Here is a 14,402-nt window from a genome sequence, read left to right on the forward strand (position 1 = left end):
GATTTATTGCAAAGAGCGAAAGAACAAAGCTTCCACAGTGTGGAAGGGGACCCGAGCAGGTTGCCACTGCTGGCTCCGGCAGCCTGCTTTTATTCTCTTATCGGGCCCCACCCTCGTCCTGCTGATTGGTAAAGCCCAGTGGTCTGTTTTGACAGGGCGCTGATTGGTGCGTTTACAATCCCTGAGCTAGACATAAAGGTTCTCTGCATCCCCATCAGATCAGTTAGATACAGAGTATCCACACAAAGATTCTCCAAGGCCCCACCAGAGCAGCTAGATACAGAGTGTCAATTGGTGCATTCACAAACCTCGAGCTAGACACAGGGTGCTGATTGGTGTGTTTACAAACCTTGAGCTAGATACAGAATGCCAATTGGTGTTATTTACAATCCCTGAGCTAGATATAAAGGTTTTCCAAGGCCCCACCAGAGTAGCTAGATACAGAGTGTCAATTGGTGCATTCACAGACCCTGAGCTAGACACAGGGTGCTGATTGGTGTATTTACAATCCCTGAGCTAGATATAAAGGTTCTCCACATCTCCACCAGACTCAGGAGCCCTGCTGGCTTCACCCAGTGGATCCTGCGCTGGGGCTGCAGGTGAAGCTGCCTGCCAGTCCTGCGCCGTGCGCTCGCACTCCTCAGCCCTTCGGTGGTGGATGGGACTGGGCGCCGCGGAGCAGGCGGTGGCGCTCGTAGGGGAGGCTCGGGCCGCACAGGAGCCCATGGAGAGGGTGGGAGGCTCAGGCATGGCGGGCTGCAGGTCCCGAGCCCTGCCCCGCGGGAAGGCAGCTAAGGCCCGGTGAGAAATTGAGCGCAGTGCCGGTGGGCTGGCACTGCTGGGGGACCCAGTACATGCTCCGCAGCCGCTGGACCGGGTGCTAAGCCCCTCATTGCCCGGGCCGGCAGGGCCGGCTGGCCGCTCCGAGTGCGGGGCCCGCCAAGCCCACGCCCACTCGGAACTCCAGCTGGCCCGCAAGTGCCACGCGCAGCCCCGGTTCCCGCTCGTGCCTCTCCCTCCACACCTCCCTGCAAGCTGAGGGAGCTGGCTCCCACCTTGGCCAGCCCAGAAAGGGGCTCCCACAGTGCAGCGGTGGGCTAAAGGGCTCCTCAAGTGCTGCCAAAGTGGGAGCCCAGGCAGAGGAGGCAGCGAGAGCAAGCAAGGGCTGTGAGGACTGCCAGCACGCTGTCACCTCTCAATGTTACATACTGTGACTTACCCCATCTACCCTGTAGCATTTACTCCATCCATGTGGTGGCTCAAATAGAGTTCCTGTGTTAATCCCACAATGAACCTCGATAATTCTCACATCACAGTGGTTGTAAACATTTGTCAATGGAAAACTATTGTTTTTCCTAAAACAGCTACATAACACTGAGACTAGTCAAATTTCTAAATAATCCTTTTACAAGACTGACAACTTCCTTTTCATACATCAACATGTGGAGCCTATTTTAAAAGCTCTTTAACAGTGACTGTGGAAACAGCTTCCTAGTTATTCATATAATGTTTCTCCTTTTTTTATAAGTTTTCAAATTAGTTTTAGAAAAACTTAAACACTGATGAATTTGGGCCGCTATCAAATCCTTAAGAAGTATTTTTGCCAAATAAGATGGGCACACGTCCTACGTCTGCTAAATCTGACATGACAGGCCATGCATTTTTGAAAAAAATGAATAAATAACGATTTCCAACAGTCACTGAGCCTTTTTTTTTTTTTTTCTGTTTCTTTCTTTTTTTTTTTTTTTTTTTTTGAGACAGAGTCTCCCAGGCTGGAGTGCAGTAGCGCAATCTCGGCTCGCTGCAACCTCTGCCTCCCGGGTTCAAACGATTCTCCTGCCTCAGCCTCCCGAGTAGCTGGGACCACGCTCAACTAATTTTCTTATTTTTAGTAGAGAAGGGGTTTCACCATGTTGGCCAGGCTAGTCTCTAACTGCTGACCTCAAGTGATCCACCTGCCTCGGTCTCCCAAAACGCTGGAATTACAGGCGTGAGCCACCGCACCCGGCCTAGCCTTTTAGTTTAAAAATTATTTCAGTGTTATTTTCACACTCTATGTTTGATAATACAATTTTTTTTGAGGCCGTTAGGCTTAAAGTATATTTTTTAAGAGCCGACCTAACACATAAAGCCGGCCAGTCTGTACTGCTGATGGACCCCCAATAGATTTGGGGTGCTGACGGCAAGAGGCAGTTTCAATGAAGAACTTCACTGTGAGGAATGACATCCGAAAGGGATGGTGCTGGAAGGCAGGCGGGAGACCTGGGTGGAAGCAGAAGACGAAGCCGCCCAGGAGGGAAGGAGATGGTGTGGGACGCCGAGAGCGAAGGGCGAGCAGAGGAGCGAGGAGCGGAGCGTATCGCGGGTGGAACCGGCGGGAAGGGCGTGGGAAAGGCCGTGTTTTCAAATGAGGCGGGCGCCGGGAGAGGCCCCGGCCGAGGGAGCCGCGCGCTCTGATGGGGAAGAGCTGCCTGCAGACTGAAGCCGAGAGGAGGAAGCAGCGGACCTCCAGGGGTCCCTGCAAACTCCCATTTCCTCCCCGCTCCCCTCGCGGCCCCCAGCCCGTTGGCGCCGGGAAGGCGCAGGATTCAGAGCTCAGAGGCCCGGGCCGGCGGCCGCCTACCCTCAGTAGCTCGGGGGCGTCGGCTGAGGCGGGGCGGAGGCGGGGACCGGGGTACCTCGCTCGCGCAGGCTGGAGCCGGCACAGGGCCCAGCCCGACCCTGCTTTGGCCACTACCCCCCGGGTCTCCAGCGCCGCCGGACCCTCACGTCGCCACCTTCTTTCCAGCTCAGCGCCGCTGCGGCCGCAGCCTCCTGCCTAGCATCTTCCAGCCCCCAATCCCTGAGAATCAGTTCTGGGATGTAACAGAGCAAGCGGACATTATTCTGGGACCAGCAAGCCTCGGTCACTGCAGCCACCACGCTACGTGGGTAAGTAAAGGCCTCTAGGATTCAGCATGGACCATGCGATAATCCAAAGAGGTTGAAATATTCATTCACCATGAAATCTTACAGATTTATTCCCTTGAAATGCGATTTTCTGCAGTCATACAGCCTGAGACAGCTGAGTGCTCTAGCAAAAGGGCCAAAGGAGGCAGGTCCTCCAGGGCAGAAAGAGTGAAAACTGAAAGAGACCACATGGCGGCCCACACTGCCCGAGGCCAGGCCTGGCTGACAGCTGGACGGCTGGACCCACCCGGTGGCCCTTCTGTCCTATTGTGGTCAGGGCAGGAGCAGAGCCCCCGGGGCCTCCTGCAGAGGAGTGGGCTCAGTAGGGGGCAGGGACGGCCTTGGGGGTTGGGGACTGACCAAGCCTGGGGACTATGACCCATAAGTGGGGCCCATTATAGAAGCTGGTGATGACTTCCTTATTTTCTCCAGAGATGGTATGATACTCCACAGTGTGGAGGTGCCATATTTAGCCATGTCCCTGCTGTCAGCATCAATAATATGTTTTTTGCTATTATTATGACTTTTGAACCCAAATGCCCATCAATGATAGACGGGATAAAGACAATGTGGTACATATACACCATGGAATATTATGCAGCCATAACAAGGAATGAGATCAGGTCAGGCACGGTGGCTCACACTTTGGGAGGCCAAGGTGGGAGGATCACTTGAGGCTAGGAGTTTAAGACCTGCCTGGCCAACATGGCAAAACCTCGTCTACTAAAAACATTATACAAAAATTAGCCTGGCACGGTGGTACGCACCTGTAATCCTAGCTACTTGGGAGCCTGAGGCACGAGAATCGCTTGAACCTGGGAGGCAGAGGTTGCAGTGAGCTGAGATTGTGCCAGTGCACTCCAGCCTGAGCAACAGAGCAAGACCCTGTCTCAAAAAAAAAAAAAAAAAAAAAAGGAATGAGATCATGGCCTTTGCAGGGACATGGATGGAGCTGGAAGCCATTATCCTCAGCAAACTAACACAGAAACAGAAAACCAAATACTGCATGCTCTAACTTATAAGTGGGAGCTGAACAATGAGAACATGGACACAGGGAGAGGAACAAGACACACTGGGGCCTGTCGGGGGTTGAGGTGAGGGAAGCGAGAGCATCAGGAAAAATAGCTAATGCATGCTGGGCTTAATACCTAGGTGATGGGTTGATAGGTGCAGCAAAACACCATGGCACATGTTTACCTATGTAACAAACCTGCATGTCCTGCATATGTACCCCAGAATTTAAAATAAAAAATAACATTAAAAAAGAATGTTATTTTCACCAGGTATTCAATATTATACTTTTGCCGTATTTTACTAATAACTTTAGAATTTTGACATTGCTTAAAAATGTTTTACATTAAATCCTCACTTTGTCCTATAACTTTGCTTACTAGACTCATCCTTTCCTAGGTTTTTACTAAAGTTTTTTTTGTGGTTGTTAGGAAAACCTGTTAATGTAAGAAAAAATAGAAGGAACAGTAGAATGAGTGGTGGTGTACCTACTTCAGGTTACACAAATGGCAACCTGTGCTTGAGATCATTCTTTTATAAAAAAGAGATGCATCAGGCCTTTCTAAGTCATGTACAGCCCCCTTGAACATGTTTTTATATTTTCTCACCTCATACCTATGGGATAATTAATAGCATTGCTTTGCTTTTTAATTAAAGTCTGTATTGTACATGTCAGTCTGCGCTTGCTCTTTTTGAGATGTGTCCTTGTTCATCTTTATCAATTTTGTTGTTGTCGTTGTTTGAGACAGAGTCACACTCTGTCGCCCAGGCTGTAGTGCAGTGGGCACGATCTTGGCTCACTGCAGCTTCCGCTTCTCGGGTTCAAGTGACTCTCCTGCCTCAGCCTCCTGAGTAGCTGGGATTACAGGCGTGTACACCTGGCTAATTTTTGTATATTTAGCAGAGACGGGGTTTCAGCATGCTGGCCAGGCTGGTCTCGAACTGCTGATCTCAAGTGATCCACCCATCTCAGCCTCCCAATGTGCTGGGATTACAAGCATAAGCCACCACGCCCGGCCAGTTTTTATCTTTAAAGCTAACGCAGATGACGTTGATTTTAAGCCCCGGAGGCTGACAGAATAAAGGGCGCCAAGAGGCAAGTCAGGGCATTATTCCCTTTGAGTAGAAAGGCCACTCATCTTGCCCTTCTGGTCCACAATTCCCAAGTAGAAAATTAGATTCTCCTGCTGGTGCTGGGGGCTTTGCTTTCAGCGTCTGCTCTGCGACCTTTTGCTCCATTTTCAGTGAGTTCGTGGTAGTTAGTGTGAAGTAGGAAGTGACACAGGCTGCCTGATCGTGTGGCTGTTTTGGAAGGTCATTTTTATTTTGAACTTAAAAATCGGATGTTTTGGAAGAACCTACACTCTCCTTTGAGCTATTGTCTGATTTAAAAGACTGCAGCGTGTGTCTTCCCAAAGTGGATGTGTTTAGGTTTATTAATGTTGGGTTTGTTAATGGTGTTTCAATATTTGGTTACAAATGAGGAATGTCAGTTCAGTTTACCAGTGACTTCAAAATAGAGACCTGGTAGAGTTTTCTTTTAGGTTGTGCTTTTCCAAAACTCACCAGTGGACAGAAACTGATTTATCTTATTTCATCATAGACTTACAAAACACATTTTGGTGCCTAAATGGGAATTGAGGTTTTTGTTTTTTTGTGTGTGTTGCTTTTGTGAGTGTGTGTAGAGACAGGGTCTTGATGTGTTGCCTGGCCTGGTCTGAACTGCCTCAGCCTCGCAAGTGTTGGGATTGTAGGCATGAGCCACCATAACCAGTCTTAATGAGATGTAACGTTCCTATTCTGCCTTCTTGAACTTTGCTCAGTCAGTACAAGTATTCTGTTCAAACTGATTAATTAAACCCAGGAACTGAATACATTTAGATAAAACTTGCTACTTGAGACTCAGGCACTGGGTGGATTTGAATGATGCCCTATCTCGTGATGTCTACCCTCTCACTATCCACATTCAGGGATGGAAAGGATTTGGGGAGTGAGGAATGTTTATAGAAGTTCAGCCCAGCTCCCTGCTGTAGAATGTTCTTGTATGAGCAGTCCAGCAGTCAGTAAAGCAACTCTTTTCATTGTTGAACTGCTCTCATTCTTAGAAAGTTCTTGTTTCTGTTGACTTGAAGTTTGCTTCCATGGTTTAATTTTTCCCGCTGTTCCGAATTCTTTCACGTGCCACACAGGACGTGCCTGTTCATTGAGTTCATAATCTTACTTCTCATGGGCCTTGCACTTAGCCTTCTTCAAGCTGATCATCCCTCAGGTTTTGCCTCCTTCTGTCACCAGGCCTTCTCTTCTGGGCGCCGGCCTCAGGCTCTTCCCATGGGGTCTGGACAGCACTGCAGGCTCTGGGCTGACATCAGCTGCTCCCAGGCTCTTAGCTCTTGGGAGTTGCTCCTCCATCCTTTGCCTCCCTGGGCACTGACATTGCACCTGGTCTCAGTCCAGGCTCGGCCAGCCTGACCGGCTCTGCGGGGCCTCCTCTCCCTACAGGATGGCCAGATGCCATGCCCTCCCACTGTGCTCCAGACCCCACCCTGCCTCTCTGGACACTGGATCTGTAGTGTAACAGGAACAGGTCACATGACAGTTTCCTTTCTATACCTTCTTATCTTCTGTAGACTATTGATATTTAGTAAACATGTCCGTTTGCACATGCTTAAAATGGTTGGAAAGTTTTGCCTTGTCTATGTTTGCAAGCGATGAAAATTAAAGGTGGTAGGGATTATATTGATTTATTTCATCTTGGACTCAACATTTTCAAAGCTATATTTTTTGGGTAATATTTGAAAATCAAACAATGTCTGCCCATATAGTTTTTTTTTTTGCCCATGTAATTTTTTTTTGAAGACTTACTTTGTATTTTTCTCTTGTTTTGTTTAACATAACATTTCAGAATAATATGCCAAGTAATGGATGAGCGTTTGTTAGGTTGGGCTAGGAATGGGGACTGAGGTAAGGCAGACTGTAGTTCTAAGAAGAAGTTCCAGTTTAACACCCATTCCTTTGAGAATTATATCTTATTTTAATTCAGAGCAAAAGCCACACAGCTGCATACAGGCGTAAGTGAGTCCTTTGAGGAAGTAGGTAACTGAGCTGTAAAAAATCGAGATTGCAGCCAGGTGCAGTGGCTTATGCCTGTAATCCCAGCACTTTGGGAGGTCAAGGCAGGCAGATCACCTGAGGTTGGGAGTTCAAGACCAGCCTAACCAACATGGAGAAACCCCATCTCTACTAAAAATACAAAAAGTTAGCTGGGCGTGGTAGCGCATGCCTGTAACCCTAGCTACTCGGGAGGCCGAGGCAGGAGAATCGCTTGAACTCAGGAGGCGGAGGTTATGGTGTACCAAGATCACGCCATTGCACTCCAGCCTGGGCATCAAGGGCAAAACTCTGTCTCAAAAAAAAAAAAAAAAGTTGAGATCACACAGCCGAGGGACTACAGTGTGTGTTTCTTTTCTCTTCATTCTGAAAGAACTTTTTATTATTTAAAAACTAACTTTAAAGTTATGAAATATTTTGAAATATAATAAACTTTTTTTGCCTTTTTTCCTCCTTTCACTTCTTGTATTCAGTCTGCATACTTTTTTTTTTTTTTTTTTTTTTTTTTTTTGAGAAGGAGTCTCGCTCTTTCACCCAGGCTGGAGTGCAGTGGCGCGATCTCGGCTCACTGCAGGCTCCGCCCCCCAGGGTTCATGCCATTCTCCTGCCTCAGCCTCCCGCGTAGCTGGGACTACAGGCGCCCGCCACCTCGCCTGGCTAATTTTTTGTATTTTTAGTAGAGACGGGGTTTCACCGTGTTAGCCAGGATGGTCTCGATCTCCTGACCTCGTGATCCACCCGCCTCGGCCTCCCAAAGTGCTGGGATTACAGGCGTGAGCCACCGCGCCCGGCCCAGTGTGCATACTTTTTTAACAAAAGCCCACCTCTCTAGTAAGTGTGAAAGGAAGAGAGTGAGAAACTGGTAGTATGACCTCCACTCTGGAGCCCCCCATGTCCCTTGTGAGAAAGATGGCTCTTGTTGTAGAGAAGACACACAGCAGTTCTGCTCAGCTGCACTTGGGCATGGAGAACAAGAACCCACATAGATGAAGGCCTGAATCCGCAGAGGCAGACCCTGGGTTAGGAGGCACTTCTGCAGCCTTCAGAAAATGCAGACAAATTAATTCACTTATTGGACTGCCTTGATAGAATAGGATTCTATACAGAGGATTATTTGAGGTCAGTGATTGGAATGTGATTTTAGAAAATATTCTTACCTTGGAATTATTTGGTTTTATGCTGTAATATAGTTTGTTTGTTCGTTTGTTTGCTTTAGAGGAAAATTGGTGCTTTCAAGGAAGGTTTTAGGATGTAATGGCCAAAAATAGAAAAACAAAAATGATCATCTTCACTTGAATGCTGCTGCTGCATGAGACTAGCCTTGCATTTTTACTATTACAAAGTTAGGGCCGGGCATGGTGGCTCATGCCAGTAATCCCAGCACTTTGGGGGCCAAGGTGGGCAGATCGCTTGAGGTCAGGAGTTCGAAACCAGCCTAGACTCTTAGAGGCATGGATCTGTGGACTTATTGTTCAGTCAGGGGCATGTGTGCACGTGGGTCTGTGTGCATGTTGCGTGCAAGTGTGAGGTGTCTATGACTACACACATGCTGGTCTCATTATTCTCAGCTTCTTATACTGCAGTTTTCTTTGTTTAGTACAAAGCTGGAAGCTCTGCCAAGGTTTTTTCTTGGTGCAAGCCAGGATCAAAGGGCTGTGGTGTTTTACAGCTTGCAAGCTGAGAGCGCTTAGAAGGTGGGAACTTCACACAGGATCATAGTCTGTAAGATTCCTGGTCCTTCTCTGGGGGCAGTCAACAACGATCTGTGCCGCACTCCCAGCCTCCATGGGCCATGCTTGGCTCTCGGGAGGCTGGGTCCAGGACAAAGTTTGCACTCCTGGTCTCACCACCCCTAGTATCAGCTTAGGGAGCCTCTTGTGAGTGCAGCCATGGATGTTTGCTTTCAGGGAGTGGGAGCAAAGGTTTGGGGAATGTTTCTGTCCTCACCTATTTTGGCAGATAGGCAGTGTGAAAGGTGGTGGTTCATGGGTTGTGTTCCCCATCCCTAGTGTATTTATCTGTTTTCATACTGCTATAAAGAACTGCCTGAGACTGGGTGATTTACAAAGGAAAGAGTTTTAATTGACTCACAGTTCAGCATGACTGGGGAGGCCTCAGGAAACATAACAATCATGGCAGAAGGTGAAGGGAAGCAAGGCACCCTCTTCACAAGGTAGCAGTAAGAAGTTCCAAGTGAAGGGGAAAGAGCCCCTTATACAACCATCAGATGTTATGAAAACTCACTCCCTATCATGAGAACAGCATGGGGGAAGCTGCCCCCACGATCCAATTACCTCCACCTCGTCCCTTCCTTGACATGTGGGGATTATGGGCATTAATTTCAAGATGAGATTTGGGTGAGGACACAAAGCCTAACCATATCGTTCTGCCCCGGCCCCTCCCAAACTCATGTCCCTTTCATATTTCAAAACCAATCATGCCTTCTCAGTGGTCCCCCAAAGTATTAATTCATTCCAGCATTAACTCAAAAGTCGAAGTCCAAAGTCTCATCTGAGACAAGATAACCCCCCTCCACCTATGCGCCTGTAAAATCAAAAGCAAGTTAGTTACTTCCTAGATACAATGAGGGTACAGGCATTGGGTAAATACGCCCCTTCCAAATGGGAGAAATTGGCCAAAATGAAGGGTCTATAGGCCCCATGCAGTTCCAAAATCCAGCGGGGCCATCAAATCTTGAAACTCCAAAATGATGTCCTTTGACTCCATGTCTCACATTCAGGTCACACTGATACAAGAGGTGGGCTCCCATGGCCTTGGTCAGCTCCATCTCTGTGGCTTTGCAGGGTATAGCCTCCCTTCCGACAGCTTTCACAGGCTGATGTTGAGTGTCTGTGGCTTTTCCAGGGGCATGGTGCAAACAGTCAGTGGATCTACCATTTGGGGGTCTGTAGGACTGTGGCCCTCTTCTCATAACTCCACTAGATAGTGCCCCAGTGGGGACTCTGGGGGGGCTCTTACCCCACATTTCCCTTCTGCACTGCCCTAGCATAGGTTCTCCACGAGGGCTCCACTCCTGCAGCAAACTTCTGCCTAGACATCCACGAATCTCCATACATCCTCTGAAGTCTAGGTGGAGTTCCCAAACCTCAGTTTTTGACTTCTGTGCACCCACAGGCCCAATACCATGTAGAAGCCACCAAGGCTTGGGGCTTTCACACTCTAAAGCAATGGCCTGAGGCCTGAGCTGTGCATTGTCCTCTTTTAACCACAGCTGGGATGTAACACACCAGTTCCAAGACTGCAAAAAGCAGCAAGGCCCTGGGCCCAGCCCATAAAACCATTTTTTCCTCCTAGGCCTCAGGGCTTGTGATGGGAGGGGCTGCGTTGAAGACCTCTGACATGCCCTGGAGACATTTTCCCCATTGTCTTGGTGATTAACATTTGGCTCCTCATTACTTATGCAAATTTCTGCAGCCAGCTTGAATTTCTCCTCAGAAAATAGGTTTTTCTTTTCTATCCCATCATCAGGCTACACATTTTCTAAACCTTTATGCTTGGTTTTCTTTTAAACATAAGTTCCAGTTCCAAATCATCTCTGTGAATGCATAAAACTGAATGCTTTTAAGAGCACCCAAGTCACTTCTTGAATGCTTTGCTGCTTAAGAATTTCTTCCACCCGATACTCTAAATCATCTCTCTTGAGTTCAAAGTTCCACAGATCTCTAGGGCAGGGGCAAAATGCCACCAGTCTCTTTGCTGAAGCATAGCAAGAATCACCTTTGCTCCAGTTCCCAACAAGTTCTTTTTTTTTTTTTTTTTTTTTTTTTTTTGAGATGGAGTCTTGCTCTGTCGCCCAGGCTGGAGTGCAGTGGCACAATCTCGGCTCACTGCAAGCTCCGCCTCCCGGGTTCATGCCATTCTCCTGCCTCAGCCTCTCCGAGTAGCTGGGACTATAGGCGCCCGCCACCATGCCCGGCTAATTTTTTTGTATTTTTAGTAGAGACGGGGTTTCACTGTGGTCTCGATCTCCTGACCTCGTGATCCACCCGCCTCGGCCTCCCAAAGTGCTGGGATTACAAGCGTGAGCCACCGCGCCCGGCCTAACAAGTTCTTCATCTCCGTCTGAGACCACCTCATCCTGGACTTCATTGTCCATATCACTATTAGCATTTTGGTCAAAGCCTTTCAACAAGAATCTAGGAAGTTCCAAAGTTTCCCACATCTTCCTGTCTTCTTCTGAGACCTCCAAACAGTTCCAACCTGTGCCTGCTACCCAGTTCCAAAGTTGCTTCCACATTTTCGGGTATCTTTATAGCTGCACCCCACTCTCTTCAGTACCTATTTACTGTATTAGCCCATTTTCAGACTAGTATAAAGAAACTTTCCTGGGACTGTGTAATTTATAAAGGAAAGAGGTTTAGTTGACTCACAGATCAGCATGGCCGGAGAGGCCTCAGGAAACTTACAATCCTGGCAAAAGCAAAGGAGAAGCAAGGCAGTTTCTTCACAATGTGGCACAAGGGAGAAGTGCCGAGCAAAGGGGAAAGAGCCCCTTATAAAACCATCAGATCTTGTGAGAACTCACTCACTATCACAACAACAGCATGGGGAAACGACCCCCATGATCCAGTTACCTCCACCTGGTGTCTCCCTGACACACAGGGATTATGGGGACTATGAAGATTATAATTAAAGATGAGATTTTGGTGGGGATGTGAAGCCTAACCATATCACCTGGTGTTCAGATGAAGAGGTTGTAGAAGTATATCTACTGCTTAAAGAGGGAAATTGGAGTCAGGAAGCTCTAGGCTTGGTTTTCTTCCACATTTAAAACAAACCCAAGGAAGAGATGGTGCAACTGTATGAGCACTTGGCAGATCTGTTGTGTCTCACACAGGTTTTCTCTTTTCTCTGTGTCTTCAGTAGTATGTGTCTTACCGACACTGCCTCAGGACTCCTGGCGTCCCCCAGCCCAGTTCTTAGCTTGACACATCATAGGCGCTCAGCATCTAAGTGTTCCAAGAGGGAGTGCAGCTCCTAGGGGTCCATGTCCCATGTCCCATGTCCTCCTGTTTCCTGCTGGTAACGTTTGGAAGTGCTGTTGACGTTTGGGCCCCAGTCGGTCCTTGTTACTGCAGGTCTTGTGCCATCTCTGGAACAGCCCTTTATGGGCACCATCTACTCATTCTTTCACTTCTGTTGGCTGATGTGGCCCCTGAGCTCTCTTCCTGTCCTTAGACCCCTCAAGGCCAGATGCAGTGTTGAGTGTGGAGGCTTCTAGCCCCTGCCTTCTGTCCTAGCTTCAGGCTGGCCCAGCTCCTTGTCCTGCTGCCCTGCTTCAGCCATTCTTCCACATGGCTTTCAGTCCCCTAACAGATTTCTTCACTTTTGCAAGGTAGTGTGGGGATGACGACTAGCACATGGCAGCACACATCAGGCAGGTTTATGAAATTATGTTTTAAGAGAACACAGAATCGCAAATTACTCGTCCTGTAATACGTGTTAAAGTGTGTAACCTAATTGCTGAACAATGAAAAGCGATGCCTTTTATATTGAAAACTCACTAGTTAGCTGAGAACCTAATGGTAGTTGCAATGTACTTTAAATAGAAAAGTCCTCTTGCTTGACAAAGGTAAAGGAAACTGTTCGGTCCGACTTTGTTCCTTTCATGCCTGCCAGGGCTTCTGGTTTCGCGGAGACCTCAGGCTAGGAGCAGCCCTGAGCAGGGAGACAGTTACAGAGAATCCCCACCAAGTTGCAGGCAGAGGGACAGCCAAGGCCCTCAGGAAGTGCACGAGAGCAGAACCTCTACGGCAAGTTCACCGAGAAATCTGGAAAGTTCGAATCCCAGCCCCAGTCCATCAAATCGAGCATCATAAAATTAAGTTTTCCTTACTGTGAAATGGCAATTTGTAATGATTTCTGAGAAGTGGGACCCATGGTTGTGTCGATGTCTGAGCCAGGTGAGGGTGAGATCCCTGGCGCCATGGGCTGGCCCCCAGGATGCCCTGGAAAACGCATTCTGTTCACAGCTGTGTGATTCTTTTCTTTCTGTGTTGGTGAAGCAGCCAGACCTGGTCCGTTTGGAATGCCTGGGATGGTGCCGCCGCATATTCCTCCTCAGATGCTCAACATTCCGCAGACCTCTCTGCAAGCAAAGCCCGTGGTAAGGCCTTCCCTGCATTGGGTTGGGTGGCGGGTCTCAGACACGGTGCATGCACTGAATTTCAACAAATGCTAAAATAAGTTCCCAACCTCTTGAATTGATATGTGAAATAGATGCCAGTGTTTGTTGAAATAAAAATGAGCCAGGAAACGTCAGCCTGGGCCTGAGTCGAGTCCTAATGGCCATGTGCGCGTGACCTGTGCCCTTTGCTTCAGGCCCCACAGGTGCCCAGCCCAGGGGGCGCCCCGGGCCAGGGTCCATACCCGTACAGCCTCTCTGAGCCAGCACCTCTCACTTTGGACACGAGCGGGAAGAATCTGACGGAGCAGAACAGCTACAGCAACATTCCTCACGAAGGGAAGCACACGCCGCTCTATGAGCGGTCCTCGCCCATCAACCCGGCCCAGAGCGGCAGCCCCAACCATGCGGATTCCGCCTACTTCCCTGGCTCTTCTACATCGTCATCTTCAGACAACAACGAGGGCAGCGGACGGGCAACAAAGTGAGTGGTGCCCAGGTCGCTGGGTGCTTCCTGGCGGGTAGTGACCTGGGGAAGCTGCCTTCTGACCTGCCAGCCCAGCTGGTGCTTTGCTCAGAGATGTAGTTTGTTGCAGGTGGGTGATGGTCAGTCTGTACTCAGACGGGGGCTCCTTGGACAGAGAGGAGAGAGGAAGAGTGGGTATGTTCTTGAAGTTTCCATGATTTAAGATCTGCACCATCCCAGCCCCATGGCCTGGAGCCACAGGAAACTTTCTGGGGAGGAATTTGACAAGAACTGGTTTGTGTGATGACCAAAACATGGAGGCATTTGTCCACCCACCACAGCAACCTCCTGCCGACCCCCAAAACATTAATCTCCTGGCTCACGGATCAAGGGAGCTCTGAATTTCCTGTCCTTCTCCTAAACTCAGCAGGTCACAGGACACTTTGGAAATAACACTGTTTGCCCAAGCAAAACCCTAGAAGGCTGCCTGCCTAGACCCAGGTTGGAATTGTTTCCTTAGAGGAGTATTTTAAACACTGTGTGGGCTGGACGCGGTGGCACGTGCCTGTAATCCCAGTACTTTGGGGGGCCAAGGCAGGTGGATTACCTGTGGTTGGGAGTTTGAGACCAGCTTGGCCAACATGGCAAAACCCCGTCTCTACTAAAAATACAAAAATTAGCCGGGCGTGGTGGCGTGTGCCTGTAGTCCAGCTACTCAGGAGG

The 14,402-nt window shown here is 48.8% G+C and overlaps 1 protein-coding gene across 3 annotated transcripts; it reads left to right on the forward strand.

Annotated features, from left to right (window-relative positions):
* Window positions 1-2,667: 2,667 nt before the first annotated feature.
* C1AH9orf129 (chromosome 1a C9orf129 homolog) lies at window positions 2,668-13,701 on the forward strand. 3 transcript variants are annotated; one of them, XM_012500837.2, is made up of 3 exons: window positions 2,668-2,931; window positions 13,095-13,195; window positions 13,411-13,701. In XM_012500837.2, exons 2-3 carry the CDS (start codon window positions 13,118-13,120, stop codon window positions 13,699-13,701), a joined length of 369 nt encoding a protein of 122 aa, XP_012356291.2. In that variant the 5' UTR covers window positions 2,668-2,931; window positions 13,095-13,117. The 3 variants fall into 3 exon arrangements, with proteins under 3 accessions (XP_012356291.2, XP_030658169.1, XP_030658148.1); XM_030802309.1 differs by having other exon boundaries at window positions 2,691-2,931; window positions 13,098-13,195; XM_030802288.1 differs by lacking the exon at window positions 2,668-2,931 and having other exon boundaries at window positions 12,569-13,195.
* Window positions 13,702-14,402: the final 701 nt, after the last annotated feature.

Source organism: Nomascus leucogenys, chromosome 1a (assembly GCF_006542625.1).
Source record: "Nomascus leucogenys isolate Asia chromosome 1a, Asia_NLE_v1, whole genome shotgun sequence".
Classification (NCBI taxonomy): Eukaryota; Metazoa; Chordata; class Mammalia; order Primates; family Hylobatidae; genus Nomascus; species Nomascus leucogenys.